The sequence below is a fragment of the Arabidopsis thaliana genome, chromosome 3 (genome assembly GCF_000001735.4).
Source record: "Arabidopsis thaliana chromosome 3, partial sequence".
Lineage (NCBI taxonomy): Eukaryota > Viridiplantae > Streptophyta > Magnoliopsida > Brassicales > Brassicaceae > Arabidopsis > Arabidopsis thaliana.
Genome location: NC_003074.8, coordinates 528,525 through 555,008, shown reverse-complemented (window position 1 = coordinate 555,008; position 26,484 = coordinate 528,525). Strand labels below are relative to the sequence as shown.

Below are 26,484 nucleotides of genomic sequence, written 5' to 3'. Positions count from 1 at the left end.
AATACAAAAGAATATTTTTAAAAAGCATCCTTGATTTTTTATATATATATATTATAAATTTCTTCGTGTTTTGATTGTGACCCAACAACAACAGTAGTACTAACTAGTAAACTATCTACACATTTTTTCAAGTTTCAAACCAAAAATGATCTCAAAATTCTGTGTAGGGTAAAGTCCACAAGTGTATGAATAAACAACGCACACAAAAATATCATACTATTTGGATACGAATATACACATTGATTATAGTTGTAAAAGATGTAGTTTTTGTTTTGTAACAAAGCACAAAGATAGTTTAGATATCATTTTTTCTTGTGTTTAAGTTGACTACGAGTTTCGATTAAGTTCAAATCCGATTTCAATCCTTAAAATATTGAAAATAAAGCTACATTTATCCAGTGAACTTTTTTGAAAAACATAAACTTTAACCACCAATACCGGAACCATAAAACCGGTCATCCATTTAAACCAAAACCAAAACCAAACGACTCTATTAGTTATCTTAGAGAAATCTACTAAAGTTGTCCAACAAAGAATCAAAAGAACAAGAGAAAGTGTCCTAACAAGTAACCAAACCAGCTTCAGAGTTTCTTCATCTCAGCCTCTACCAGTTTCTACATCCTCTTCTCTCCTCATAGTCGGATTATCCACCAAATGTAAACCCATAAACCCACCGTCTTCTTCTTCACCGTTGTTAACTTGGGGCGGCGGCTGCTGCACTGCTCCATTCGCTGCTCCTTGCACTCTCGCAGCCTCCAACACTTGGAAGTAAGCATATGGTCCCCAACCTAAAAATATATCAAACCTTTTTCGATCAATTCACAATAAAAATAATACTTCTTTTCAGCAAACCATAAAATGAATCCACAGTTCGTTTGCACCTTCGGTGTGATATGGTGGCGGGAAAAATTGAAGATAACAGATTGTAGAGATCGCAAGACCTGCGGTTTCAGACAATGGTATAAGTTTTGAATGATGTTTAAAGGGAAAAAGTTTTGACCTTTGTGACTAGAGAGTGAAAACAAACCTAGCAAGCCTCCTGCAAAGACGTCTTGCCAATGATGCCAATAGTCATCAACACGGGAAATGCCGACAAGAGCTGCAAATAGCAAAGGGAGTATGACTATGCATAGCTTTGCAACGTGGCCTTTACCGTCAAATGCTTGAATCTTTCCCGATAAGTAAAGCGAAAGAAATCCGAGACCCGAAAAAGACCCTGCAAAAACAATTCAACCCCACAGTTTTTACTCTTTTGCTTCTTTCTAGTTCTGAATTATAAACCAGTAACTTGGTCTTACATGACGTGTGTCCACTTGGAAAGCTTTTGTGACCTTCCCTTATGACGCTTTTATCACCATGGCATATAACATCTCCAAGGCTATCATAAAGCTGATAAGCAAAATCGAGATTCAAGAGGCAGAACAAGATTTAAAACGAGATAAGTAAAAACTCATTGAAACATGTACAGCTTTGCCATCTGGAAAACAACGCCAGAAGAAGTCAGGACGTGGTCGACCAACTGCATTCTTTATTGCATCGGTAAGTACTGCTGTCACCAGAACAGAGTATAAGAGACCTGCACATCAAGAAAGGCCAACTTTACTGTTAATTATATATGCGAAAGAAGACATTTTGAAGCAAACGGTACTCTCCTTCAGAAATTCTAAGTTTCTAACCTAGCACCGCGTGATGAAGATCATAAACATCTCTTCGACGGAAGTAGATAAAGATGAAGATTACCAAAGGTAACAGCATCGCATATACCTGTCATTCCAAAGAAAAGAAATGTAATTTATATTGTGAAAAACGTCTAAGGCCAATGTTAGAACTTAGAAGTTGTCTTAATGGAAGCTTACCGGGACAGACCAAATTGGTACGGTGTTACTCTTTAACGGGTAACTTAGATCAGTCATCATATCTTTACCAACAAAGCGATAAAATGGGTGGATTATAAGGAGTACACACTCGAGAATAACAAGTAACACGAGAATGATCCAATCATGCATGTGAGTCCTTGCAACAGTCATTCCATGGGACCTCAGAGTGTGACCGCCTAGCTGTGCCTCTCTCATCCTGTGCTGCTTAGAGGCATAAAATACACCATAATCAAATAATTTTCCTTTTATATCTTTATATTTCAATGCAGACACAATGATGGAAAAGCCAACAATCTAAGTAAGAAAGGTACTTGGTAGTGTGTGAAAAGTAAAGAATCAGTAAGAGATCGCTGTTGTGGGTCAGAATAGTTTCATGGACTCATTAGAAAAGCTATTCGTAGTATAATATTGAGTTCTCTACAAAAATTTACCTGCTGCATCACAGTGCTATCCTAGATTCAACTCATCAATAACGACCAAAATTGTGTAAAAACAGGAAATTTATGGAAACTTGATGTCTAAGTTATGGTACTCGTTGCAACACAAGATTAGGTTTTGATATAGACTAGACTCGCCAAGAAGACAAAAACAATTAGGGGTACCTCTTTACTATTAGGTTCTATGAGTGGAATGTCAGATGGTGAGACCCAATTATCAGCAGTTTCTGAAATCTCAGGCCCCCGATTTGTCACAGCCTAAGATCATCCCAAGAAATCACACTCTCTTACATGCAATAAGTTTAACAGGGAAAGACAAAGAATACCACCCCGTAATAGTCAATTAACAAGATTAAGGAAAAACCAGTCCTAAAATGTCCTGACCAAATGCACTTTACTCGATTGAACATGCAAATTATCGATTTGATTGCAGATGCAATTTAGATTGAAATAACACAAGATTTGATTGGTTTGGTATAGAACTGCGGCTATATGTAAGGCTAAAAACATGATGTTTGTGTTAATTCAAGCCAATCTAATAATGTATGGATGCAACTAAAACATGCCTGCATAAACTGAATAAAAGGAGCAAAAGGTTCCTGCTAAGCTAACTAAACTTAATTATTGGTAAGCTAAATCTGCCGTAAGTATTTGCTTTTGTAAGATCTGAAAGCCCTTTCTTCTATATCAACCACCTAATATAATAACTAGTCGCATGTTCAATTAATCAAGCTGGAAACAAAAGTTTTATAAGATTCACACCAAAAGATATCACTTATCTGCAAAGAAGTCGAACCACACAACCACAAAAAGAGAATAACAGAGAATATTCAAAAGAGATTCTTACTCGCGACTATGACCACCAAAAACGAATCTGGAACCAAGAGTCACTCAACTGGTAATATGCAAACTAGAAGGTTTAATTGAGACTATTGCAGACCAATGAGATCCAAAAAAAGAGAGAGGCAAACTTCACCTAATTACTTGGACCTGGATAAAACCAAACAAGACCTTGAAGGAACACATCAAATCTAAAGTAGAGAGATTCAAGTAAAACCCACCAAATTATAAATCTTTTCGAAAAAAAATCATTGACAAGAATCAACAAACCTGATTAAAACCCCCAAAATTTGGAAAACAAGGAAAACTGAAGCGAGCCATCCTATCACTTTAAAGCCCCAAAGTTAGCTGAAGAGGAGCAATTAACCGAAAAGTAGAGAGGAATTAAGAAAGAGGGAGACAGAAAGAGACAAGAAACTTCATCTTAGTTAGTAGATGAAACCCAAATTCAACATTACAGTAATTGAAAGAGCGATAACAGTGACTCCTAGGGACAATCTAATCAACACAAACAAGTGGGAGTGGGCAATATAAATGTTTCGCTATATCTACCAAAAAAAAAACCCATGTGGAAAGTAACGACCTTTATAATTATTCCCCCATGGATATGCAAAAGAAGATTTTTTTATAAATGAATTACAGAAGAAAATTTACCAGACTCTAGTCGATTTGCTTCGTGTGAAAAAAAAGAAGCAAAAAGGAGAATTCTTTTATATCTGAATTAGAATCGACTCGGCCTTTTGAATTGTTTGATGCTTAGCCAAAAAGAAAAAAGTGTGGGGTTGCGAAAAAAGGTGTCTTATACTTCCATGGCGGATGAAAGAGAGAGTATGCGTCTACACGTTTCAGATAATAATAAATTTTAGGTCTTTAATTTTCGTAAATTCTTATGTTTTCAAACTTTGATTTGTTCTTGCTATTCAAATTCTTAACCTTAACCGACAAAAGAGGAAACTTTGCCTCTTACATGTCATCATATCTTGAGCAACCTCACCTACCATATGAGTATAATTATTTATTTTACAAGTTTGGAAGATTCAAAGATTACTGTGGTCTGTGGTAAAACTGACACCGCAACTGACCTATTAAACCCTTCAGATTTAGTCCAAATTTGAAACTCTTCATCCAGCAATTATATAATTGAGGTTAATAATCATCAGAGATTTTTAGCAATAAAAGTCTGAAACTTTGCATCAAATTATGCAGTCATGTTTTTAATTCCAACAAAGTGATTAGAAAGGTTTTAATAAGAGTCACGAGAAGAGCAACATATGAAGAATACATGTGAGCATTGAACATTCTCACTTTTCTTTCTCCTTGAAACTGTCTTTTTCTGCTAAAGGAACCATAAGAGAGCCAAACATCCAGTCCATCCATATGGTATAATGACCATAGTTATGCTTGTATGTTGTATGGTGTATGGTATGGTATCCTGCACCCATTATAGGCCAGATGTTACCATGTATGCAATCATGGATGCTTGCTGTCCATATCCCTTCCAAAAACAAAAGACTCAGATGTGTTATGAGATGAATCGGCACTATAAACAGCGCTATCACGTGCGGTATAGCCTGAAGTATCCCGTCCAGCGGATGGAATGCGAGCCCTGAAAACCCGAAAAACATCAAGTAAAGAAGTCACCATTGATACAAGCTCTTGAATTTAGATTGAGAACATATAGCTTTGACATACCGGCAAATGGAGAGAGTGTGTTTTGCTTGTTGTACATATGATGGGTAGCATGGAGATGCTTATAGAGAAATTTAATGTCATGAAGCTCTTTGTGAACCCAATAAATCATAAACTCAACTAAAACAAGATAGAGAGCTATGTAGAGGAAACAGAGGAACCAGTTGAAATGGTCAAGTGTAGAGTAACATTTGGTCCAACCATGCTCGATCATATACTCAGAGACAGCTGGAAGAAGAGTGTACCAAGGCATAGCCTTCATTGCCACGTATATTTGCAAAAGCATTGCCTTTCTCGTAGGAATGGATTCTAACCACAAAAATAGAAGAAACCAAGCAAGAAATAGAACTAAGAACCACAAATTTCAATTTCATGGTATATTTTGAGCTCAAATTTCATGGAAGATTCAACTTAAAAAATGTGGATTAGCCAAAAATATTAAACTTTAAAACTAATTAAATGAGAAGTAGAAGACAAGAACTGAAAGTAACAGTAAGAAAAAAGGTTAACGTATAACACAATCTATCAGGCGATACAATCGAAGGAATCAACAAAAGAAAGGTTTCAAAACAGAACATCGAAATTGAAAAAAGTAACCTTTGGGGACGTAAACGTTGAGTTTAAGGTAATAGATGTAGAAGCACCAGAGGAAGCCGGAGATGAAGTAGAGTATGTTTCCGGCGAGGTAGTTCCGGAGCCATGTCTGGAGGAAATGTGGTAAAGGTTCCCATAGATTCACCGGCAAAAGGTGACTCAGAACCATTCGGTTGTAAAAAGAGGTCTCATTGACGATCTGATCATTATAATCTGCCATAGTCGCCGCCATGAAACCGCCGAGAAGTCAAACTGTGGTCAAGTGTTACTATGCGTTTGTTAGAGAGAGATATGGCCAACAGGAGGAGCTTTGAGATCTGTAGCTACAATTTCGAATGAAGCAAACTTACAATATTTAAATGATTTGCTACTTTTTAAAAAGAATTTTGAAGTGGAGGGTTACGATGGATTTATTTAAAGTCTCTGGGTCATTCGTTGAATACGATTAAACTTATAAGGGTTAAATTGCGTTTACTACCATTAACTCAACTCTCAAGTAACACAGGTAACTTGCTGAACAAGAAAAAGGAAACTCATTAATTAGCAGGTGTCTAACTGTCTAAGGTAGGTCTAAAGAGTAAAGCTAGACGGATTAACTGGCCCATCTATATATTGGGCCAGCCAGCATTTTGATTGTTGTAGATCTTTGAAATTTGGGTGGTTAAGCCGGACTGGTCAGCAAGACTACAGTCTACAGAACCGTACCTGAAAATGGAAATACCAACAATCGACAATCTATGAGATTCAAGGTTTACCTTAAACAAAAATGGAGTCTTGCAAAGATCATCAAACATTTACATGTTTTAAACTAGACAGCAAATGTTTGTAACAATATAATTGGAAAGGTTGAGAGAGACACATGAATAAGAAGAAGAAGAAAAAGAACAAGAAAGGCTGAAACTTTGAACAACAACAACACAAGACAAAACAGAAGAACAAAACCCAAGTGGGCATTCTCACTCTGCTTTCTTGAAGCTGTCTTTGTTGTCATCTTCTTCTAAGAGAGGATCCCTAAGAGAGCCAAACATCCAATCCATCCATATGGTATAATGACCATAGTTATGCTTGTATGTCGTGTGGTGTATCGTATGGTATCCTGCACCCATTACTGGCCAGATGTTGCCATGGATGCAGTCATGGATGTTCGCCGTCCATATCGCTTCCATGAACAAAAGACCTATATGAGTTGTGAAATGAATTGGCACTATAAACAGCGCTATCACATGCGGTACAGCCTGAAGTATCCCGTCTACTGGGTGAAATGCAAGCCCTGTAAACAAAAACGTAAGGAAGTTACAAGTAATATTAGATGTCACATCCTTGGATTAACCAAGATACACTCCAGGGAAGTAGATAAAAGAACTTCTCGTCATTTCCAATCAGTCCGAGACCAGAAGAGAAACACAAAGATCTAAACTCTGGTTAAGTCAGAAGTCTCTCTGACATATGTGAAGTAATGCAGCTGACATTTATATAATTCTAGCCTTTCTGGTTACTTTATGGATAAGGAATGCAAAATGTGATTTGGAGTACAAGCAGCTGCTGACAAAGTCTTTTCTGGTAAGAAACTAAATGCTACCAATCTTTTACAAGAACTAAAGAAGAACAAACTGAAAACACTTACCGGCAAATGGAGAGAGTGTATTCTGCTTGTTGTAGATATGATGGGTGGCATGGAGATACTTATAGAGAGGCTTAATGTCATGAAGCTCTCTGTGCATCCAATAAATACCAAACTCAACGAAAACAAGATAGATGGCGATGTAAACAAAATACAGAATCCAGCCGAATTCGCCTATGCTAGCAAAACATTTGGTCCAACCACGTTCAATCATACTCTCGGAGACAGTTGGAAGAAGAGTGTACCATGGCATAGCCTTCATTGCCACAAACATTTGCAAACGCATAGCCTTTATTGTAGGAATTGCATCTGAAGCAAAACAGACCAAAAAAGATTTCAAACTAAGACAGAGTCTCAGAGAAGCAGAAAAAGAATGTGTCTGAAAGTAGACAATCACTTCAACAAACAATTTAAGTGGACTTAAATGGCAAGTAGAAAATTCAACTTCAAAGATGTACGACTTCTCATTGGTTGCACAAAAACTTATATAAGCCACTAACTGTTCAATCCCTTAGATGGAGAATATGCACAAATAATCAATAAATGCAAACATGAACTATCCACATCAAATCCAAATTACTGTACAGTACACGAAGAAACCCTCTTCCTTTAAATTGAAAAATCGATAACATAGAAAGCGATTAAGCAATAGTGAATACAAAAGTGAAAGTCGAGACCTTTGGGAAGGTAAACGTTGATTTTAAGGTAATAGATGTAGAAGCACCAGAGGAAACCGGAGATGAAGTATAGTAGGGTTCCGGCGAGGTAATTTCGGAGCCATGTCTGGAGAAAATGAGGTAAGGGTTCCCATAGATTCGCCGGCAAAAGATGACTCAGAACGATTCGGTTGTAAAAAGAGGTTTCGTCAACAAACTGCATCAGATAAGCATTATCCGCCGCCATGTGAATCGGAGATCCACCGAGATCGGTGCCGGAAAACGAAAGAAGATTCGCCGGATTGATCTTACTTTACCTTTATTGAACAAGTCAACAGTAGTAATGCATGTGGCACACAGAGAGTTTGATGATTGATTGATCGATCTTCTTCTCTCACTCTCTCATGTTCATGGTAAATTTTTAATTCTTGGCCCATTGTTTTGGTTTTATCGAAATAGCTCCCAATATTTTGTTATATTTACAAATTGAACCTTTTACTTGTATATCAAAATAAATCCACGTCACCAAGTTTATGAATGAAAATGAAAGGTGGGAAATATTCAACATAATAGTACCAAAACACATTTTGATAACAGACTCTTTGGAATGGCCTGTTACTAGTTTTTTTTTTTTAATATTCGAATTAATGAAAATTTTGGTTGAACTGAAATAAGTTAAACAATAGAATACATGAATTGTCTATAACAACAAATCTCAAAATTTTGAGATTTAGTGGAGAGTATGACAAAGAGAATATCATGTGCCTATGAGTAAGTGTGATTCATATGGGTAAGGGTGTGTCATAATTTTTTTATAGGGTTGAAATTTGTAAAAATCTAAAAGTTAAGGGGGAGTTGCAAAAAGAAAGAGAGAAAGAAGTAGGAGTTGATTTAGATTCCGACGGGAGACAAAAGATGCTGGTTGTTTGGTCCTTGTACAGTTGTACTTGGTAGTATATAAGATGACGTGCCCGCACGTGGAATGGGACGACAGTCACGCGCCGTCAGAACAAAACAAACGGCGTTGGACCCTTTTTATTTTAATGGGCTAATAACATTTGGCCCAAAATGTAAAACCCAAACCAAATATTTTAAAATAGCCAATTAAGATTATAAAACTTATTAAGAAATATTCAATATTTCAATTATTTTATCCGTAATTCAAACAGATTTTTTTAAATAAATATTAAACAATTTGAAAATTCCAATTCTGTTATTTAGTTACTGTTTGATGTCGGATGTATGACGTTTACAACACTACAAAAATGAAGATTTATTGGTCTGAATAGATTTTTCATGTTTTTAAATTATAGTTTATCATTTCTTACATTAGATATATTTATTGATAAAAGAGTGAATTTGGAATTATCGTAATAAAATGAGAACGTTTAGAACATTTTATATTGGTACATTTTGTCGGTTTAGTTTACACTAGTACAAAATAATTTAAAGACGTGAGAGTGAGTCATCATTAGAGTCCACGTGGACAGCTAGCAAACGGCCCACAACCAACGGACGGACGTTAATACCGTCGGCAAAACACGTGATTTCTTTGAACATCTGTCACTTTTGCACTTTCTTAAGTTAAACATCGCAACCCTACATTTATATTTTATTCCAACTTTTGACCCCCATACTTTTGATTTTACAATCATACCTTCCTCTGTTTATAAAACATAAAAAAATCCACGATTCGGGGGTAAAGAGAAAAGCTTTGAGTCTTCCATTGACATGGGCGCTTAGCTTATGCTTGAGATATTTTGTTTTTACCTCCGAGAAACGGATTTAGATTCGTAATCGTGAGTTTTTTGGTGTAATGGAGATCGCTACTGTCGTAAAGGCTAATGGCGGTTGTGAAGCGGATCGACGACGGCTTCGCCGATTGAGATGCTCTGTTAAGGATTACGATTGGGGCAAAATTGGATCGGATTCACTCGTTTACAGGGTTTATGCGGCGAATTCAGATTACGAGATCGATCCTACACGACCTTACGCCGAGCTATGGATGGGGACTCACGAGTCTGGTCCGAGTTACTTGGAGGATGCTGATGGATCCAATGGCGTGACCCTTAGATCCTGGATCACCGAAAACCCTAAATCTCTTGGAAATAGGGTTTTGGAGAAATGGGGTTGCGATCTCCCCTTTCTGTTCAAGGTACAAACATCTATACATAGTTCAATGAATTGATTTTGATCATTTCGTCTGATTTGGAGTTGAATATGTACTTTTATGTTGTGTGTTGCAGAAATGTGATTAAATTTTGTAAAATATTTGGTAGGTGTTGTCGGTGGCAAGGCCGTTGTCGATTCAAGCACATCCAGATAAGAAATTAGCAAAGAAAATGCACAAAGCTCATCCTAATCTTTATAAAGACGACAATCACAAACCAGAGATGGCTTTGGCCTATACTCAATTCGAGGCTCTCTGTGGCTTTATACCTCTTCAGGTATCACATTGCTATCTTATCACTATACTTTATCATATCTTACTTTTTTTTGTTTTTTTAACATAAGAGATGAACCTATGCAATGGCCCACCTAGCTTCCCAATTTTGACAAGTAGTCCAAATTCCATGAGTAGTAAATGACTGCAGTGTCTCCTTCTCTATTGCTATAAGTTTGAGCCTAAGGTTTGAGATTGGATTCGCTGAACAAGTATTTATGTTGGTTCATGGTGTTGTTGCACATGACTCGCTCTTTCCTCGTTTTTTCTCTGGATATATTACCAAAACTTTAGAAACAATTTGGTTTTGGAGAATAGCTCTATGAAGTCTCTTATGTATGTTATTCAGTTTCCAAACTTTTAGGATTGTTAGCTTATATTTCAGAATTGAAGGATTTATGTTTCTTCTTGTAATAATGTTACAGGAGCTTAAGAGTGTCATTCGAGCTATTCCGGAGATTGAAGAACTTGTTGGGAGTGAAGAAGCAAACCAAGTTTTCTGTATCACTGAACATGATGAGGAAAAAGTGAAATCTGTTGTCCGAACAATCTTCACCCTGCTAATGTCTGCTGACGCCGATACAACAAAGAAAATTGTATCCAAATTAAAACGCCGACTGCATATGGAGAGTCAGGTCAGTCATCTAATTTCGATTGTTTTTTCAGATGATTCCTTCTCTAAATTGCCTTGTGAATGGCACTGCTGAAACCTTCTCAATATACACAGGAACGCCAATTGACAGACAAGGAACGGCTGGTTTTGAAGCTAGAGAAGCAATATCCAAATGATATTGGAGTGATATCTGCATTCTTCTTCAACTATGTGAAGCTCAATCCTGGCGAAGCCTTGTATCTTGGTGCAAACGAGCCCCACGCATACTTATTCGGTGAGTGCCTTGAGGTCATGGCGACTTCAGACAATGTAGTACGAGCTGGCCTCACTTCCAAGCCTCTGGATATTCAAACACTTTGTTCAATGCTCTCTTATAAACTGGTAAAGATCTAAACCAAACTCAAAGTGTACTCCAAGACTTACAAAAGATTGGTTACTAAGGTCTTATTTCTGACTTTCAGGGATATCCGGAAATCCTGAAGGGAACAAGGATTCGACCATACATAACAAGATACCTGCCGCCTTTCGAAGAGTTTGAAGTTGATCTGTGTGATCTTCCCAGTGGAGCCTCGACGGTGTTTCCCTCTGTTCCAGGCCCTTCTCTTCTGCTTGTACTCCAAGGTGAAGGAAGAATGTCTACAGAAGCATCAGCCGATGGGATTTCAATGGGAGATGTTTTATTTGTTCCTGCAGATACCGAGATTCACTTGAGGTCTTCATCTGACTTGAAGTTGTACAGAGCAGGAATCAACAGTAGGTTTTTGTTTCCTCTATAGTCAAAACTACACAGTACACAAATGTTTGCTTTTTCAGTTATTGTACGATTTTTTAATGCAAGTGTCAAACCACTTTTGTGCTCAAAAATTATAAATTTAACCTGGAATTATTTGAAACTTTTGTTTTTGAAACTATGAATGCTAGTAGGAAAAAAGAATTGTATCGATAAATCGAACTTTGAAGAAGAGATTGCGAAATGCTGAAATAACAAAATCTTTGCAAAGAGTTTTACTCCCAAACAGAATCAAAAGCTCTCTATCCGACAAAAAAGAATGAAACAAACATTCATCTCTTCAAGCTTCTATGACTGGGTACTCGAAAACTACATCTTTCCCTGTAAGTTTCCTGTACACACCCACCATTGTCTCCAGCTTGTACTCAGTGTCGTTCTTTAGCTTACTATCCAAAAATACCTGCCCAAAGTTAAAAAGGAATGAGACATGTTATAAAACAGTTTTAAGCACGGGGCAAAGATTAATGAATTTGTAAACGTTTTTACCTTCATGATCTTGGTGCCATCAAGACGGTATCTGGTTCTCTTTCCTACAATCTCAGCAGGGTAAGCGACATCCTCGAGCATGGCTTCATGGACAGAAGTAAGAGTTCTGTTGCGTGGTCTCTGAACAGCTGAGCCTTTCTTTGGTGGGCGCATGATTCTTCTGGTAGCAACAAAGATCACATCTTTTCCACTGAACTTCTTCTCAAGCTCTCTGACCAGACGAAGATGAATCTTGCGGAAAGCTTTCCTCAGCCTGAATGGAACGTAGATCACAACAGCTTTGCGGTTGCCAGAAATATCCATCTGACTACACAGAATAGAAAAAGGAGATAGTTCAGTAAGGGAACCATAATGAAAATCCTTCCAAGCGAGAAAACAAAGTACATACACAGCTTGGTTAATGTAGAGATCTTTCAACTCGCTTTTCAACTCCTGGTTGGTGTTCTCCAAGTCAAACAAAGCCTGTAAATAAGAAGAAAACAACATTCTAATCGATAAGCAACCAATAAAACAAAAAGAAACACTCATAGACAGCAACGACAATAACCTGAGTAACTTGCTCTTCAAACTCTGTTGGTGCAACACCCTTATCCTTGTGGATCTTGTTCTGACCCGAATACATCTTCACAGATCTACAACAGTAACAAGATAAAAGACACAAAAATTAGCCTATCATTTTTTAGATTGTGACATAGCAAACGGTATTTCAACTTGTAACTAAATCCACAAATTTGATCAATTTCCCAGAAATTAGGTCTGGCATTCACTGAAATTCCCAATTTACTGATAATTAAGTTCACAAAACCGAAATACTCAGTTACCTCAGCTAAATTATGCGAGCTATATGCAACTCAACCATCTAATTTTCCAAATAAGAGACATTAACCACATTAATAAGTGCATCAAAGCAAGAGAGCTTATAAACCCTACAGGAAGTTTTTTATTAGTCCAATGATCACAAAATTAAGCAGATCAAACTAATTGTAATCCCTGAACTACACCTCTCACTAAAGCTAATATATTTCTCCAAAAAAACTGAGAGAGAGAGCAATTACAAAAACGTCGATTAGCCTCCAACAAAAACACCCATTTCTTGGATTTTAACTAAAGCTACAGAGAAAGGAAGGCTTTTGAAGCGTACCAATAAGAACGACGAAGAACCTTAGAAGGTGAAAATAGGTTAATCCAGAGCTTCGGTGTTCCAGGGAGGCAATACAATGCTGGTGAAGGAAAGCTTTAAATATTTAGGGTTTTTTGAGATCCCTATTTTGGACGGTCTAGATCTAATCATACTTAAAATGGGCCGTTAAAACCAATGGGCCCAATGTATACTCTTCCTGGGACTAGCCCATTAAATAACTCCATAGAATATAGGCGATAATTATCATCTCATAAAACGATATCGTTTTTAGTACACAAAAACCGACCTTACTTCACATTTTTATAAAGTGCATTCATTACATAGCCGCTCTGTTTCTTCTTCTCTTTCCCTCACCCTTATCGCCGCTGTTTCGTCTTGAACAATCAGGTTTGTTTCTCTCTCCCTCTTTCTTTAAGGTCCGTTAATGGCGGAATTTATCTACCTTGTAAACAGTTTGTTACAGATCTAAGGTTTATAATTTTTTTTATCTTGTTTCATCTTCTTTAGTCTTGTGAAAAATTTCTGTTTTTAGTATCGTCAATACTTTGTGTATTCTTTGATATCTATTTCTGTGAAATTGGTTTCTTTTAGTCAATGTATTAGTTGGCATTTCTGCTTCTAAACACCCTTTTTATATCCATCTCTCTCTTTGAATTTCGATATGATCACCAAACGAGTTTTTGTCAATTCTCTCAAATTCAACGGGACTCTGGACGAATTTAGGGCAAATTTGTTCAGATTTTACCAAGTAAATCCGATTTCTTATCCATTGGGGTCTTAAATTACACATCTTTCACTTCTTTTTTCTTTTAAAACCTAATTTTTTCACTTGATGCACAGATTAGGTGTTCTTCTGTGGATAAAAGATGAATCATTGTAGCCTTCAGCAGAATGCATTCTTGTCTCGTGAAGAATCGAGAGGATTTGTTCCTATCTATTCTCATCCAGTGGACTCTGTTGTTTGCCCTAAGCCCCGTCGTGCAAACAACGTTATTCGTCCCTTTAGATTACATTTTAGGTATAAAGTTTCTTCCTTTATTATCTTTGTCCACAAAACATCATATTGTTGTTTTTGTTTAACAAAGTCTTGATTTGCTTTGTTTTGGGGATTGACAGTCTTTCAGGAGCTGATGATGTATGTGATTCTAAAGCCGGGGAAGATCTTTTGGACATATTTCGTAGAAAGGTTTGTCTTTTCTTTTCACTCTGTTTCAAAAATGTTGCATTGAAGCAATTTCTATTGCATTTCACTTGTCTTCCTTTGTTTGAACATATTCGTTGAAATTGGAGTTCCCTGTATAGAAATCAAAGCTAAGTTACATAGTTGCTTCAAGTGGTTTACCTATCTTTGTGACTTCCAAAGCAATTCTCCATATATGATTCTTGTTCTGCTTTCTATAAGTTGGTTTGCACATTGAATCAATTCTTAGCTATATAGTAGCATATAAAGATTGATCTTTTGTTGAAACTGTAAAGCTACTGTCCACATTTTGTGTATTGAGATCTATTTCTTGTCTTCTTCTTTCTCTAGGAATCAGTATCATCTAGATCACCCCCATTTTTCCTTGGGTCTCCCCCTAGCCGAGCAGCAAACCCGTTAGCTCAAGATGCACGCTTTGGAGATGAGAAACTCAACACTGTCTCACCCTCACTCTCCCCTCTTCTCCCATCTGCATCTCGTGTTAAAAGTGGTTGTGGTAGAATGAAGTTTGGGGTGAAACCAGCAACTGTTAGAGTAGAAGGGTTTGATTGCTTGAACAGGGACCGCCCAAACTCAAGTATCCCTGCCATGGCCTAGAAAGAAGAAGAAGGAACAAAGAGGATTCACAAAGTGTACATAAAATCCAGACTCAAAGACTCCATTTTTTGAAGAAGTATATATAGTTTTGCAGAAGAAGAGGAAAAGGAAGATTAACGATCGCTCAAGCTTTTACCGCAGTTTTCTGTGATTATGATGAGGTTCAATGTTGTGTATATATATGTATCTACCGTAATTAAGAGGTAAGGTCGAGACTTTATGTGTTAACTTCTTATTTCTGAAGTCTCGTTGTAACATATTAAACCAATTTGGGAGTGTTGTTCTCTTTTCTGTGTATAATAACCATTCTTCTTTTTTGGAGATTCTCAAGTCTTTGTAAATTGTAATCTTGATAAATTCAAAATGCTTTGTATTATTCGAACAAGCTTCCGTCTTTAGAGATTCTAATTGTCTTGTCTCTCTGGAATGGACAAGAGAAACGAAACGGAAAATAATGCGAATGAAACGGAGCCATCAGCGTTGACTACGTAACTTGACACTTACGAATTACGTACGGTCTATTCAACGAACGAAGATTCCTTCAATATTGTCGTGAACAAGAACACTAATCTCATGGACGCATTAAATGAATGGAAATAGTATTTGACTAGTTAATGTCGTTTAGAACTTAGTAAATTTTGAACCAAACCCATGGATATGAATTGCAGTAGAATCATAATACCAATCGGAAATACTAGTTAATTATTTTTTACAACTCATTAAATTTTGAACCAAAGACATGAATATGAATTGATGTATGAAACGCTACATTTTTGTCTTTTTGCTACGTGGTTTGTTGTTAAATGTACATGTTTTTTTAATAGAAAACAAGGATTTAACTCACGGTTTACCGCGGGCAATCGGTTTATTTGGTTTTTATACTAAATATTTGAGTAAATTTGATATCCTAAACTTATAAATATAAATTTTTTAATCAAACATAACTAAAAAATAATTTGGATTTTTTTTGTTGTTATTTAGTGATAAGAAGAATGTGTTAAAATGTGATTAAATTTTTTTTGCTTGTTATTTATTTATTTTTGTTGAACGGTTTAGATTGAAGGGAATTAATTTTATTGAACGGTTTAGATTTAATCGAATCATATAAAGTTTAGAAGATTGTTAAGACCAAATTACCCTTAATGATTTTGAATAACAAAGAACAAAATCCAAATTTGAAATAAAAATTAAGATCAAATTAGACAAAATTCAATTTGTACTTCCCTTATAATAATAAGAGGATACATAACAGAATCCACTAAACTCAAATCAAATGTGCTACAAAATGGGTCTCACAATATTGTAATGTAATCTGGTACAAAGTTAAATTTAAGTGGATTACGTAAGAAAGAATATCAAAGCTGAGTTTTGGTTGTCTGGATTAAACTATAAGGTGGGGAAAATAAGAATTAATCTAAAGGTGATTAAAGATAAAATTTATTAAGTAAAAGATGATTTAAGATTACGTTTTTTACGAAAGCGTCGGCTAACAGAGAGAGTCACAAAGATCCGCCCACAGGGAGAGAAGAAGAAAAGATCAAAAACCGGAAACCATAAAACCAGAAACCAGTCAATAGTTTTGGACATAGTTGAAAGCAGTATTGTTAAAACAGATTCTTTTCCAGAAAACCAGGAGCTAAGTGTGGGCCCCAGTTCTTCCAAATGCTCCTCAAATGACTCAAATCCCATCTGGATGACTTACGTGGCGATTCGACCAAATTTCTTACTCGCGAGCGTGGAGGCCACGTGTCTTATCACAGTCTCTTCAAACACATTTAAGACAATTTAACCAAAATCCTACTCCATAGATACTCTGAATTGGTCAGATACTTTAATCAACAACCATATTAAATCGTTTTAGAACGAATTAGATTGTATAATCCAGAATTTATAGACTATTCACTAGTAATTAAAAAATGGTAACTTGATATGTCACGTGTATGACACGCGCATTGGATAGAGTGGGGACAAAAACATAACTTGGGGAAGAAACACAAGAAGCAAAACCTTGAATCAGGGTGAAGAAAAACAGCGGCGGTTCTGGGAAAATAAAGGAAGGATTTTGTAATTAAAAGACAAAACAACCCTTGTCTTTAGAGAAAAACAGCTCTTCTTATCTTGTTTTCTTTGTCTTCTGCCTTCTTCCCTTGGTTTTATAATCTCTCTCCGCTTCCCCCAAAAATCCAGGGGCTTCTTACACGCACACAATCCTTTAAAGCTATCGTCTTTCTTATATAATCAGTGAATCTTCATTAACACCTCCCACAAAATCTCAGAAATAACTTTCACAACAGAGTCAAAGAGTTCCAAATCGTTTGTTTGTATTTTGTACGATCAAAGTTGTTGGTACTTGTAAGATAATCGAAACCAAAGATGCGGATGAGCTGTAATGGATGCAGAGTTCTTCGGAAAGGGTGTAGTGAGGATTGTAGTATAAGGCCGTGTTTGGCTTGGATCAAATCGCCTGAAGCGCAAGCTAACGCAACTGTCTTTCTCGCCAAGTTCTATGGCCGTGCTGGACTCATGAACCTCATCAACGCCGGTCCCAATCACCTTCGTCCTGGTTAGTGGTTTTTCTTTTAACCTTTTGATGGCAGTTTTGAATTATACTTTCCAACGATGCCGTTTCGTCTTAGGTCATTTTTTGAACCTAATTAGATCAAATATTTTTGCAGGGATTTTCCGATCGTTGTTGCACGAAGCTTGTGGGAGGATTGTGAATCCGATCTATGGTTCGGTGGGTTTGTTGTGGTCGGGGAATTGGCAGCTTTGTCAAGACGCCGTGGAGGCTGTGATGAAAGGAGAACCGGTCAAAGAGATCGCCACAGACGCTGCGACGATCGGCCAAGGTCCGCCTCTTAAGATCTACGACATCCGACATATCTCCAAGGATGATAACTCTGCCGCCGCGGCTACTGGCTCAACCGATTTGAAACTTGCGAAAACTCGCCGTGCTAAGCGGGTCTCCACCGTCGCGATACAGGCGGAATCGGAGGGAAAGTCTGACGAGGCTAGTCACGATTCGTCGTTGAGTCATCAGTCTGAAATAGTGGCTGCTCATGAAGGAGAGAGCAAGGAATCCGAGAGCAATGTCTCTGAGGTTTTGGCATTCTCGCCTCCGGCTGTGAAGGGCTCCGGCGAGATAAAGCTTGACCTAACTTTAAGGCTCGAACCGGTGTCACGTGCGTATCATGTGGTACCTGTTAAGAAGAGAAGGATCGGCGTGTTTGGCACGTGTCAGAAGGAGAGCACGTGTAAGACTGAGCTTATGCTCTAAGCTCCGTTTTAGCTATACTCAGAAGTTTTGCCCCCATCAGCTCTATTCGGCTCGGCTCTGATGATCTTCAAGTCGAGCCGGTAACTTTTTTTTAATATATAGTTCTCTATTTCCCCCTTTAATGTTCACTTTCCATTTGTGACAAAAGAATAGAGTATATGTACAAAATTATTTACAGAGATTAATTCAAGAATTGGCTGAGATATTATCTATTTTTTAACGAATAAAAGCAAAAAATTTATAAAAAGAAAGTTGATTTATTTCTAAATATTATGGGCCTATCTGCTATCATTTAATAAGTGATATTTTGGGCCTATCCTTTCACGACTGTATTAAGGAAATTGTCAATACCACGTGGCATATTTTAATAGGATAATGGCGGCTGACCTGGCAGAGTTGAAAGCACAAGCCATGTGCTTCGGGTGTGATCCAGTGGAGATATCGAGGGAACGCAAAGGTAGGGGCCAGATTCTGTAGTACCTTCTTCGCCTACCTACTCTCTTTCCCGAATTTATTTGCCGGCGGTGATCAATCAGAACGGGATTTTAGCCTGAGTAATCGGTCACTGGGAAGAGAATTTCGACGGTGAGAGAAGATGAAGATATTTGTGAAAACTCTCAAGGGGACTCACTTCGAGATCGAAGTAAAACCCGAGGATTCGGTATGCGAATTTCTACAGATAGTTTCCTTACTTGTCAATTGAGACTGTTGAATTACGTATCCGAGGAGGTTTCTCGATCGAGTTTATTGTTCTCTCGGTAGAGTCGGTTTTCTCAATTAAGTTTCTCGATCGAGTATTTGATTTGGTCGATTTTAGAGGTTTCTCTGTTCTTTCGTGATCTGAGAGCTAGTTCTTATAAGTGGAATGTGGTAATTTGGAGGTTTCTAAAGAGAATTTAAACAATTCAGCAATCTTTGTCTATGGGTTTGTTTGGCCATCTTTTTTAGTAATTTCACTGCTTGTAGTGGGAATGAGCTCATTTCATTTGCATTTGAAGTGTGTTTGTTACTACTATGTTTGGATCCATTAACCTTCTGCTTCTCCTAAGTGTTTTCCAATTGGGGAATTTACAGTCTGTCACTGAACTGAGAGTTGTGCAACAACATTTCCATTTTAAAAGATTTCGTTTGGATTTTATACTTCCATCCTGTTATCATCTCTTTTTTTTTTGTGAATGCATTTCTGATAGTTGTAGTCTTGTAGTTGTAACTGACATTTTTATTTTTCAATGCGCTTGACTATTTTCTTGGACTTGTGCTGGTAATTTATCTAATTTCAGGTTGTTGATGTGAAGAAGAACATAGAGAGTGTGCAGGGCGCAGATGTGTATCCTGCTGCAAAACAGATGCTTATTCACCAAGGTAAAGTGCTTAAAGATGAGACAACTATTGAGGAAAACAAAGTTGCTGAGAACAGTTTTATTGTCATTATGATGAACAAGGTACGTTTTGGATCTGGGGAATAAATAAGTAATTCTGTTGTTTTCTGTTTAGCTCTTTGATTACCCGATTCTGATTTATGCTCTCTGGTGCTAAACATGTAATAGAGTAAACCTGCTTCAGCTGCAGCATCTAGTGCATCTGCTGGCACATCGCAGGTGAGTTGGTTCTGTTGTTATGACATCATTATAAAGGCTCAGATGCTGCAACTTGGGATTTTTGGAAAAACTTCTTGCCTCTGCAACTAATGAAACGAAAGTGTCAAATGCTTCTATGTATTTTCTTGTTTGTTGAATGATCTAACTTTGGTGTTGGTTTAGGCCAAGTCGATACCTCCCTCAACATCACAGCCTTCAATTTCCCCTCAGACTCCAGCTTCTGTATCAGCGTGAGTTTTCGAGACAAGTACTCTCTGTTTGAAAAATTCCTAGAATCTATCTGAAAAAACTGTGGCTACATTCTACAACTAATTTCAATATTTTGCCCCCAATTTGAAAACTGTGCAGACCAGTGGCACCTGCACCAACACGTCCACCACCACCTGCACCGACACCGACACCTGCACCTGTAGCTGCAACTGAAACTGTGACTACCCCTATACCTGAACCTGTACCTGCTACTATATCATCAAGCACTCCTGCACCAGACTCAGCTCCTGTGGGGTTAGCATCTCGTTTCAGTCTTCTGCGCAGCTCAGAAATTGACCTACTCTTATTCTGTTTCCTATTTGTTTTGATTAAAATAGAAGTCAAGGTGATGTTTACGGACAAGCAGCATCAAATCTAGCCGCTGGAAGTAATTTAGAGAGTACCATTCAGCAGATTCTTGACATGGGTGGAGGAACCTGGGATCGTGAGACTGTTGTCCTTGCACTTCGTGCTGCATTTAACAACCCTGAAAGAGCTGTGGAATATCTTTATACTGTGAGTTCAATTATTTTCTCTCTATTTTCGTACCGTCATGCAACTTAAGAGGCAGATTTTGGTCACTAATCAATCACTATGCCGAGAATAGATTTCCTTTTTATTATGATTGGCTACCTACTAAGTGAGAGAATACATATTTAAACACCGAAATTCATGTCTTAGGGGATCCCTGAGCAAGCTGAAGTTCCACCAGTTGCCCGTCCTCCAGCTAGTGCCGGACAGCCTGCAAATCCTCCAGCACAGACTCAACAACCTGCAGCAGCACCCGCAAGTGGTCCTAATGCAAATCCGTTAGATCTCTTCCCACAGGTAATACACCTTGAGATAGAAAGCAGATTTGGTTCATTTAAACTCTTGATTATAGATGGGTGTGCAGCTAAAATCTGCTCTTTATCTCTGACAGGGCTTGCCAAATGTTGGAGGAAATCCTGGTGCTGGAACACTTGACTTCTTGCGCAACAGCCAACAGGTATAAGCTGTTTTTTTCTTTTCTCGTACACTTGCTTACAGAGTTTATCAGACATCAATGTGAAACATAAATACTATTTTTGTATATATTAGTTCCAAGCTCTGCGAGCAATGGTGCAAGCAAACCCTCAAGTTCTGCAGGTATGTTGTTCTAATTCACAGAAGAACTGAAATCACTGTCGGTTTTCATTAAATATTGTTTCAAATAATTTTGTCCTTGCGTTTTTTCTTCAGCCCATGCTTCAGGAACTGGGAAAACAGAACCCAAACTTGATGCGGTTGATTCAAGACCACCAAGCTGACTTCTTACGCTTAATCAATGAACCCGTTGAAGGAGGGGGAGAAAGGTATGCATATGATGACTTTACGATTATGAATTAATGATTCATATGTAACATATATATCAACAGCAAAACGTTGGGAGGATTTTGATTACCTAAATAGTTATTCTGTGCTTGGATAATTTGTTGTGCATTGTGTAATTCAGTGGCAACCTCCTTGGCCAAATGGCGGCGGGAATGCCACAGCCACAGGCGATTCAAGTCACACATGAGGAACGTGAAGCCATTGAACGGGTCTGTTCCTTATTTTCTCTCTTTTTTTTTTTTTTTTACTTCTAGAACTTTGATCTTTCCTCTGAAAAAGAAAGTTTGTATCACTCTTTATAATCGATGAACTCGGTTTCACATTGATAAATACAGCTTGAAGCGATGGGATTTGAGAGAGCATTGGTGTTGGAAGTGTTCTTTGCGTGCAACAAGAATGAAGAGTTGGCTGCAAACTATCTTCTAGATCACATGCATGAATTCGAGGAATAAGCTTCTTCAGATTACTTTACCTACTCTCTATCTTTCGCATTGGTCCATATGTTTTAGCTATATATGTGTGGGATGCCAAATCCATGACCTCGTCACTTTGTCCATGTTCATGGCTCAGTTCTCAGTTTAAAATGAAGTTTGTCATGTGTTCTTTCTTTGTATTGTCGTTAGTCCTTACAAAATATCTTGTTCCAGTTATTTTTGTTGAATTGGGGACAGGTATTATTTCTGTATGTGCCTAAATAGTAAAATTATTAAATTATAAATAATTTTTTTTAAAAAAAAAAGGAAAACTCGATAATCTTATAATCGTTTCTTTTGTATGTATGCGAATACACAACAAAAAGTGACTTTGGTCTTCGTTGGACTATTTTGTGGAAAAGTCTTATATCCCAGAAGCCCAAAACTTGTAAAATCCGAAGTCTATGGCCCAAGTAGAGTTCTCCACATCTGACAAAACGACATCGTTCGATGGAACTTTACGAGGCTTCTTTTCCCTCACATCGTCCTCCGAGCCCTCACTTGACAGAACTCAGAAATTTGAAAGAGAAATAAAAGAGAGAGAAGCTCCCAGAGAAGAAAAGCCCTAAAAGCCCCACTCCTCTTTCCAGTTTCTTTTGATCTCTCAGCATCGAAAATGTCTGTGCGTGTACTGAATCCTAATGCTGAGGTGCTCAACAAATCGGCCGCGCTTCATATGACCATCAACGCCGCTAAGGGTTTACAAGATGTACTCAAGTCGAATCTCGGTCCTAAGGGAACTATCAAGATGTAAGTCTCTTCACTCTTGCTGGATCTATCTATTGTTTATTCGTCTCTTCACTTGTTACTGAATTTTCATGCCATTTTATCGATCACTCCGGTGTGTAGGCTTGTTGGTGGTTCCGGAGATATCAAGCTTACCAAGGATGGCAACACGCTTTTGAAGGAAATGGTAAGTCCGATAAAGAAACAAAAATTTGTAGATCTTCTTTTTTTGGTATGGAAAAAATGGTAGATCTTGTTGATTGGTTAGAATAATCTAGCTTAATGTTTCTTCTTACTTGTGAATTTTGTCAATAAGCTTGTTTGTAAAACGCTAGGGTTGTGCCTATTTGTTTGTTTTCAGAAATGGAATTTGGTAGGTTCTGGTCGAAGTCATGTTAAACCCTAGTTAGGTTTAGGTTAGGCTGTTTTTCAAGATTGTGATAGAAATAATAGACACAAATCTTTAGACTGGGACTGGTAATGTGACTATCCTGCTCTAATGAATGACACTAAACCGGTTGCTTACAGTGCTTACTTGCTTATCTTTTCAGCAAATTCAAAATCCAACAGCCATCATGATTGCCAGGACAGCTGTTGCTCAGGATGACATAAGTGGTGATGGTACTACTTCTACTGTCATCTTCATTGGTGAGCTTATGAAACAGTCGGAGCGTTGCATCGATGAAGGTTAGCCAAACTAGCTTTTCTCTGCATTATACTTTGAGTAGGGTAGTTTTATGCTTCGCTATGTCTGTTCTAGATAATCAGTTGGATCTGATGCCATTCATTTTCTGTATCTGTTTGTCATGGCTAACATATAATACTTTTCTTCTTCAGCTACCTTGTCATGTTTTGGTTAATCTCAGTGAGAAATGGTCCTTATGAAAGGTTTACTATGTCTCAGGAATGCATCCACGTGTCTTAGTTGATGGTTTCGAGATTGCAAAAAGAGCCACTCTCCAGTTTCTCGACACTTTCAAGACACCTGTGGTTATGGGTGATGAGCCTGATAAAGAGATTCTGAAAATGGTTGCCAGGACAACGCTAAGAACTAAGGTATTCTTTGTTTGCTGATATTTATATCTTTTTTGTTATCACCAACTCTTCTCTTCGCTTGCTGACGGTCTTTTTTTTCTGGCTTACTTAGCTGTATGAAGGCTTAGCTGATCAACTGACTGATATTGTTGTTAATTCGGTAAGTTTACTGATAGCTCTCATTGAATATCATCTTGCTTTTTCACATATATGAGAACTAATCTATGGATCAATTTTGGTTTGCAAGCCGTTTGTCTTCTAATTAGCTACTTCCCTCATTCAACAGGTTCTCTGCATTCGGAAGCCTCAGGAACCTATTGATCTGTTTATGGTTGAGATTATGCACATGCGCCATAAATTTGATGTTGACACACGATTGGTACGCCTTTGTTTTACAGTAAATTTCTTCAGTCGGAATTTACTCTATTAAAATGACTTGTGTATGTGATTAAAATCTTTTTACTGGTAGTGGTCGTGAATCAAATATATCATCTTAATGCACTCGGTGTGAATGTAACATGGATTATTTCTCTTGTAATAGGTTGAGGGGCTTGTTCTTGATCATGGTTCGAGACACCCTGACATGAAGCGACGTGCGGAGAATTGTCACATCCTGACTTGCAATGTGTCATTAGAGTACGAGAAGAGGTACATAAGACAAATCTCTGGTTGATTAATTGAATAGATATGAAAGACTATAACTTAGAAGAATTCTCCCGTGTATTAGTGATTGTGTAGCCTAACTTTGTCTATATATCAGTGAAATTAATGCAGGATTCTTCTACTCGAATGCGGAGCAGAGGGAAGCCATGGTTACTGCTGAGCGACGTTCCGTTGATGAAAGAGTTCAGAAAATTATTGAGCTGAAGAACAAGGTGAGTTTGAAACTACTACCTCCAAGCTATATGCTGTATTCTTTCAGATATTTATTTATATTATTCTTTCAGATATTTATTTATATTTTCTTTTTCTGATGCAGGTTTGTGCTGGTAATGATAACAGCTTTGTTATCCTAAATCAAAAGGGTATTGATCCCCCGTCATTGGATCTTCTTGCTAGAGAAGGGGTAAGCTATGATTGGCTTTGTATTTTTTTCCGGCATCTGATTGTGAGAAAAGCATGAAAAAATGTAGACGAAGATTGTGAAATCAAGTGAACTGAAATTTTAACCAAATAGAGAAAAGGTTATCCACTAAGAGTATTCACCTAGAATCTCTTAAATGCCTGGATCTTCCACCAAGCTTGTTTTTTTTTGTCTTGTGCTCTGTTTCTTGTGTCTACAAGTTGTTACAAGAGAATTATCTTTCTGTTCCTTATATATGTATATATGTATCTCCAGATAATCGCCCTTAGAAGGGCAAAGAGGAGGAACATGGAACGTTTGGTTTTGGCATGTGGTGGAGAAGCTGTGAACTCTGTCGATGACTTGACCCCTGATTGTCTTGGTTGGGCTGGACTTGTATATGAGCACGTTCTTGGAGAGGAGAAGTACACATTTGTTGAGCAAGTGAAGAATCCTCATTCATGTACTATCCTCATAAAAGGTACAAATGCCCAAACTTCTATCTCTTGCCAGCTAAGTTTTGAAGATCAATTTTGCTTATCTTCATATGTGTGGTCATTGATTATCTATGATTATGATTTGGTTTTCTTTATAGGGCCTAATGACCACACTATTGCTCAAATTAAGGACGCTGTCCGTGATGGTTTAAGATCAGTTAAGAATACCCTAGAAGATGAGTGTGTCGTATTAGTAAGTACCTTCTTCTCCACAAAGATCAAATCCATTGCTATATCAGTGTGATTGTTTTGGTTTTGGGCGCATGTGGTTTATTGACATCTGTTTCTTTCTGTAGGGAGCTGGAGCTTTTGAAGTTGCAGCAAGACAACACTTAATCAATGAAGTCAAGAAAACCGTTCAAGGGGTGAGTAGAAAGCAATATTCCTTTGCTCCAATACCAATTCTTGTTTTTTTCCGGTTGCTAATGTAAATTGTGGGCAAATTGCAGCGCGCTCAACTCGGTGTTGAAGCTTTTGCTAATGCCCTTCTCGTAGTGCCTAAGACGCTTGCTGAAAATGCTGGGCTTGACACTCAAGACGTTATCATTTCTCTAACGGTATTATTCTTGTATTTTCCTCTTCTGCCACTATCGATTATGCTCCAAGTAAAATTATGTTTGTGTTTATCTACTGAGTTTCGATGTATATACAGAGTGAGCATGACAAAGGAAACATCGTGGGACTAGACCTACAGGATGGAGAACCCGTCGACCCTCAGCTTGCCGGCATTTTCGACAATTACTCGGTGAAACGCCAACTTATCAATTCAGGGTATGTGCAGAACCAAATGGAAATTTGTATAATGGAGTCTTTTAATTCAGTTGCGGTTGAGTTCAGGTTGTTAAAACGGTTGTTTGGTATTGTATTGCAGGCCGGTGATTGCTTCGCAGTTGCTATTAGTGGATGAAGTGATTCGTGCAGGAAGAAATATGAGGAAGCCTACTTAAAACAAGACTATCTTTTGTTTTCAATTTTTTCTTACTTTCCCTTTCGTGTTTTGAGTATTAGCATATGAATACTATTTATTTTTTACTCGTTATCCTTTGTTGTCTTAGATAATTTTGAATGTATCTTTTTTTTCTATCTTTTGTATCAAACAAACATGATGAATGTTTTGATTGTGGTTTCTAGCGAAAACAGAACAAGATAAAGATTTCAGAATTTTAAGAAAATGGAACCAGATTTATGTGTAAACAAACGCAATTAAAAGTCAAATCAACAACAATGC

General features: G+C 37.5%; 9 protein-coding genes across 26 annotated transcripts; 5 read left to right on the top strand and 4 right to left on the bottom strand.

The window, feature by feature from the left end:
- Nucleotides 1–311: 311 nt before the first annotated feature.
- LPP3 (lipid phosphate phosphatase 3) lies at nucleotides 312–4,034 on the bottom strand. Of its 12 annotated transcripts, none has more exons than NM_001337423.1 (9): nucleotides 3,425–3,825; nucleotides 3,162–3,304; nucleotides 1,857–2,078; nucleotides 1,677–1,764; nucleotides 1,467–1,576; nucleotides 1,299–1,389; nucleotides 1,028–1,216; nucleotides 882–941; nucleotides 312–788 (listed from the first exon to the last, which is right to left on the bottom strand). In NM_001337423.1, the coding sequence occupies exons 3-9, from the start codon at nucleotides 2,070–2,072 to the stop codon at nucleotides 598–600; spliced, it is 945 nt and encodes a 314-aa protein (NP_001327797.1). In that variant the 5' UTR covers nucleotides 2,073–2,078; nucleotides 3,162–3,304; nucleotides 3,425–3,825; the 3' UTR covers nucleotides 312–597. The 12 variants fall into 12 exon arrangements, with proteins under 12 accessions (NP_001327797.1, NP_566177.1, NP_001078098.1 ...); NM_111128.2 differs by lacking the exon at nucleotides 3,162–3,304 and adding an exon at nucleotides 2,480–2,572; NM_001337419.1 differs by having other exon boundaries at nucleotides 335–788; nucleotides 2,480–3,304; nucleotides 3,425–3,818.
- A 292-nt stretch (nucleotides 4,035–4,326) lies between these two features.
- On the bottom strand, nucleotides 4,327–5,834 carry AT3G02590 (Fatty acid hydroxylase superfamily protein). Of its 2 annotated transcripts, NM_111127.2 has the most exons (3): nucleotides 5,441–5,834; nucleotides 4,847–5,152; nucleotides 4,337–4,760 (listed from the first exon to the last, which is right to left on the bottom strand). In NM_111127.2, exons 1-3 carry the CDS (start codon nucleotides 5,667–5,669, stop codon nucleotides 4,456–4,458), a joined length of 840 nt encoding a protein of 279 aa, NP_186908.1. In that variant the 5' UTR covers nucleotides 5,670–5,834; the 3' UTR covers nucleotides 4,337–4,455. The 2 variants fall into 2 exon arrangements, with proteins under 2 accessions (NP_001325854.1, NP_186908.1); NM_001337418.1 differs by lacking the exon at nucleotides 5,441–5,834 and having other exon boundaries at nucleotides 4,327–4,760; nucleotides 4,847–5,245.
- Nucleotides 5,835–6,162: 328 nt separating this feature from the next.
- On the bottom strand, nucleotides 6,163–8,270 carry STE1 (sterol 1). The gene is made up of 3 exons (NM_111126.4): nucleotides 7,736–8,270; nucleotides 7,062–7,367; nucleotides 6,163–6,707 (listed from the first exon to the last, which is right to left on the bottom strand). The coding sequence occupies exons 1-3, from the start codon at nucleotides 7,959–7,961 to the stop codon at nucleotides 6,394–6,396; spliced, it is 846 nt and encodes a 281-aa protein (NP_186907.1). The 5' UTR covers nucleotides 7,962–8,270; the 3' UTR covers nucleotides 6,163–6,393.
- Nucleotides 8,271–9,406: 1,136 nt separating this feature from the next.
- On the top strand, nucleotides 9,407–11,663 carry MEE31 (Mannose-6-phosphate isomerase, type I). Its single transcript, NM_111125.4, has 5 exons — nucleotides 9,407–9,869; nucleotides 9,994–10,161; nucleotides 10,583–10,792; nucleotides 10,885–11,151; nucleotides 11,232–11,663. Exons 1-5 carry the CDS (start codon nucleotides 9,531–9,533, stop codon nucleotides 11,544–11,546), a joined length of 1,299 nt encoding a protein of 432 aa, NP_186906.1. The 5' UTR covers nucleotides 9,407–9,530; the 3' UTR covers nucleotides 11,547–11,663.
- On the bottom strand, nucleotides 11,624–13,301 carry AT3G02560 (Ribosomal protein S7e family protein). Of its 3 annotated transcripts, none has more exons than NM_111124.4 (5): nucleotides 13,188–13,301; nucleotides 12,594–12,678; nucleotides 12,435–12,508; nucleotides 12,047–12,353; nucleotides 11,624–11,960 (listed from the first exon to the last, which is right to left on the bottom strand). In NM_111124.4, exons 2-5 carry the CDS (start codon nucleotides 12,666–12,668, stop codon nucleotides 11,841–11,843), a joined length of 576 nt encoding a protein of 191 aa, NP_186905.1. In that variant the 5' UTR covers nucleotides 12,669–12,678; nucleotides 13,188–13,301; the 3' UTR covers nucleotides 11,624–11,840. The 3 variants fall into 3 exon arrangements, with proteins under 3 accessions (NP_186905.1, NP_001319452.1, NP_850504.1); NM_001337417.1 differs by having other exon boundaries at nucleotides 12,868–13,210; NM_180173.2 differs by having other exon boundaries at nucleotides 13,102–13,209.
- Nucleotides 13,302–13,485: 184 nt separating this feature from the next.
- Nucleotides 13,486–15,398, top strand: AT3G02555 (uncharacterized protein). 2 transcript variants are annotated; one of them, NM_111123.3, is made up of 4 exons: nucleotides 13,486–13,574; nucleotides 14,028–14,205; nucleotides 14,304–14,373; nucleotides 14,719–15,398. In NM_111123.3, exons 2-4 carry the CDS (start codon nucleotides 14,054–14,056, stop codon nucleotides 14,983–14,985), a joined length of 489 nt encoding a protein of 162 aa, NP_566176.1. In that variant the 5' UTR covers nucleotides 13,486–13,574; nucleotides 14,028–14,053; the 3' UTR covers nucleotides 14,986–15,398. The 2 variants fall into 2 exon arrangements, with proteins under 2 accessions (NP_566176.1, NP_001326447.1); NM_001337416.1 differs by having other exon boundaries at nucleotides 13,486–13,935.
- A 1,484-nt stretch (nucleotides 15,399–16,882) lies between these two features.
- On the top strand, nucleotides 16,883–18,509 carry LBD41 (LOB domain-containing protein 41). Its single transcript, NM_111122.5, has 2 exons — nucleotides 16,883–17,548; nucleotides 17,661–18,509. The coding sequence occupies exons 1-2, from the start codon at nucleotides 17,359–17,361 to the stop codon at nucleotides 18,260–18,262; spliced, it is 792 nt and encodes a 263-aa protein (NP_566175.1). The 5' UTR covers nucleotides 16,883–17,358; the 3' UTR covers nucleotides 18,263–18,509.
- Nucleotides 18,510–18,594: 85 nt separating this feature from the next.
- Nucleotides 18,595–22,201, top strand: RAD23C (Rad23 UV excision repair protein family). 3 transcript variants are annotated; one of them, NM_111121.4, is made up of 12 exons: nucleotides 18,595–18,923; nucleotides 19,543–19,704; nucleotides 19,810–19,860; nucleotides 20,023–20,090; nucleotides 20,209–20,364; nucleotides 20,448–20,625; nucleotides 20,791–20,937; nucleotides 21,032–21,097; nucleotides 21,190–21,237; nucleotides 21,331–21,443; nucleotides 21,584–21,671; nucleotides 21,798–22,201. In NM_111121.4, the coding sequence occupies exons 1-12, from the start codon at nucleotides 18,858–18,860 to the stop codon at nucleotides 21,912–21,914; spliced, it is 1,260 nt and encodes a 419-aa protein (NP_186903.1). In that variant the 5' UTR covers nucleotides 18,595–18,857; the 3' UTR covers nucleotides 21,915–22,201. The 3 variants fall into 3 exon arrangements, with proteins under 3 accessions (NP_186903.1, NP_974211.1, NP_001189793.1); NM_001202864.1 differs by having other exon boundaries at nucleotides 18,689–18,923; nucleotides 20,451–20,625; nucleotides 21,798–22,194; NM_202482.3 differs by lacking the exon at nucleotides 21,798–22,201 and having other exon boundaries at nucleotides 18,667–18,923; nucleotides 21,032–21,237; nucleotides 21,331–21,605.
- Nucleotides 22,202–22,396: 195 nt separating this feature from the next.
- On the top strand, nucleotides 22,397–26,483 carry AT3G02530 (TCP-1/cpn60 chaperonin family protein). The gene is made up of 15 exons (NM_111120.3): nucleotides 22,397–22,685; nucleotides 22,785–22,848; nucleotides 23,213–23,348; nucleotides 23,566–23,717; nucleotides 23,809–23,856; nucleotides 23,983–24,075; nucleotides 24,238–24,344; nucleotides 24,457–24,571; nucleotides 24,676–24,762; nucleotides 25,036–25,240; nucleotides 25,355–25,449; nucleotides 25,553–25,621; nucleotides 25,706–25,813; nucleotides 25,909–26,027; nucleotides 26,128–26,483. Exons 1-15 carry the CDS (start codon nucleotides 22,552–22,554, stop codon nucleotides 26,201–26,203), a joined length of 1,608 nt encoding a protein of 535 aa, NP_186902.1. The 5' UTR covers nucleotides 22,397–22,551; the 3' UTR covers nucleotides 26,204–26,483.
- The last annotated feature ends 1 nt before the right edge of the window (nucleotide 26,484 follows it).

Bases quoted from the DNA above. Each gene is read 5' to 3' on its own strand.
- AT3G02555 (NM_111123.3), top strand. From the start codon at position 14,054: ATGAATCATTGTAGCCTTCAGCAGAATGCATTCTTGTCTCGTGAAGAA. The intron at 14,206-14,303 runs GTATAAAGTTTC...GGGGATTGACAG, and splicing joins CCCTTTAGATTACATTTTAG to TCTTTCAGGAGCTGATGATG. The intron at 14,374-14,718 runs GTTTGTCTTTTC...TTCTTTCTCTAG, and splicing joins TGGACATATTTCGTAGAAAG to GAATCAGTATCATCTAGATC.
- AT3G02560 (NM_111124.4), bottom strand. From the start codon at position 12,668: ATGTATTCGGGTCAGAACAAGATCCACAAGGATAAGGGTGTTGCACCA. The intron at 12,354-12,434 runs GTATGTACTTTG...TATTCTGTGTAG, and splicing joins CTCTACATTAACCAAGCTGT to TCAGATGGATATTTCTGGCA. The intron at 11,961-12,046 runs GTAAAAACGTTT...AACTTTGGGCAG, and splicing joins ATGGCACCAAGATCATGAAG to GTATTTTTGGATAGTAAGCT.
- LBD41 (NM_111122.5), top strand. From the start codon at position 17,359: ATGCGGATGAGCTGTAATGGATGCAGAGTTCTTCGGAAAGGGTGTAGT. The intron at 17,549-17,660 runs GTTAGTGGTTTT...ATATTTTTGCAG, and splicing joins TCCCAATCACCTTCGTCCTG to GGATTTTCCGATCGTTGTTG.
- LPP3 (NM_111128.2), bottom strand. From the start codon at position 3,475: ATGGCTCGCTTCAGTTTTCCTTGTTTTCCAAATTTTGGGGGTTTTAAT. The intron at 942-1,027 runs GTTTGTTTTCAC...CTGAAACCGCAG, and splicing joins CTTTGCAGGAGGCTTGCTAG to GTCTTGCGATCTCTACAATC. The intron at 789-881 runs GTGCAAACGAAC...ATATATTTTTAG, and splicing joins GCCACCATATCACACCGAAG to GTTGGGGACCATATGCTTAC.
- AT3G02590 (NM_111127.2), bottom strand. From the start codon at position 5,669: ATGGCGGCGACTATGGCAGATTATAATGATCAGATCGTCAATGAGACC. The intron at 5,153-5,440 runs GTTACTTTTTTC...TTTTGTGGTTAG, and splicing joins CAACGTTTACGTCCCCAAAG to AATCCATTCCTACGAGAAAG. The intron at 4,761-4,846 runs GTATGTCAAAGC...TCGGGTTTTCAG, and splicing joins CACACTCTCTCCATTTGCCG to GGCTCGCATTCCATCCGCTG.
- RAD23C (NM_111121.4), top strand. From the start codon at position 18,858: ATGAAGATATTTGTGAAAACTCTCAAGGGGACTCACTTCGAGATCGAA. The intron at 20,091-20,208 runs GTGAGTTTTCGA...AAAACTGTGCAG, and splicing joins ACTCCAGCTTCTGTATCAGC to ACCAGTGGCACCTGCACCAA. The intron at 21,098-21,189 runs GTATAAGCTGTT...TGTATATATTAG, and splicing joins TCTTGCGCAACAGCCAACAG to TTCCAAGCTCTGCGAGCAAT.
- STE1 (NM_111126.4), bottom strand. From the start codon at position 7,961: ATGGCGGCGGATAATGCTTATCTGATGCAGTTTGTTGACGAAACCTCT. The intron at 7,368-7,735 runs GTCTCGACTTTC...GTTTTGCTTCAG, and splicing joins CAACGTTTACCTTCCCAAAG to ATGCAATTCCTACAATAAAG. The intron at 6,708-7,061 runs GTAAGTGTTTTC...TTTTGTTTACAG, and splicing joins TACACTCTCTCCATTTGCCG to GGCTTGCATTTCACCCAGTA.
- AT3G02530 (NM_111120.3), top strand. From the start codon at position 22,552: ATGTCTGTGCGTGTACTGAATCCTAATGCTGAGGTGCTCAACAAATCG. The intron at 23,349-23,565 runs GTTAGCCAAACT...ACTATGTCTCAG, and splicing joins GGAGCGTTGCATCGATGAAG to GAATGCATCCACGTGTCTTA. The intron at 23,718-23,808 runs GTATTCTTTGTT...TGGCTTACTTAG, and splicing joins GGACAACGCTAAGAACTAAG to CTGTATGAAGGCTTAGCTGA.
- MEE31 (NM_111125.4), top strand. From the start codon at position 9,531: ATGGAGATCGCTACTGTCGTAAAGGCTAATGGCGGTTGTGAAGCGGAT. The intron at 9,870-9,993 runs GTACAAACATCT...AATATTTGGTAG, and splicing joins ATCTCCCCTTTCTGTTCAAG to GTGTTGTCGGTGGCAAGGCC. The intron at 11,152-11,231 runs GTAAAGATCTAA...TCTGACTTTCAG, and splicing joins CAATGCTCTCTTATAAACTG to GGATATCCGGAAATCCTGAA.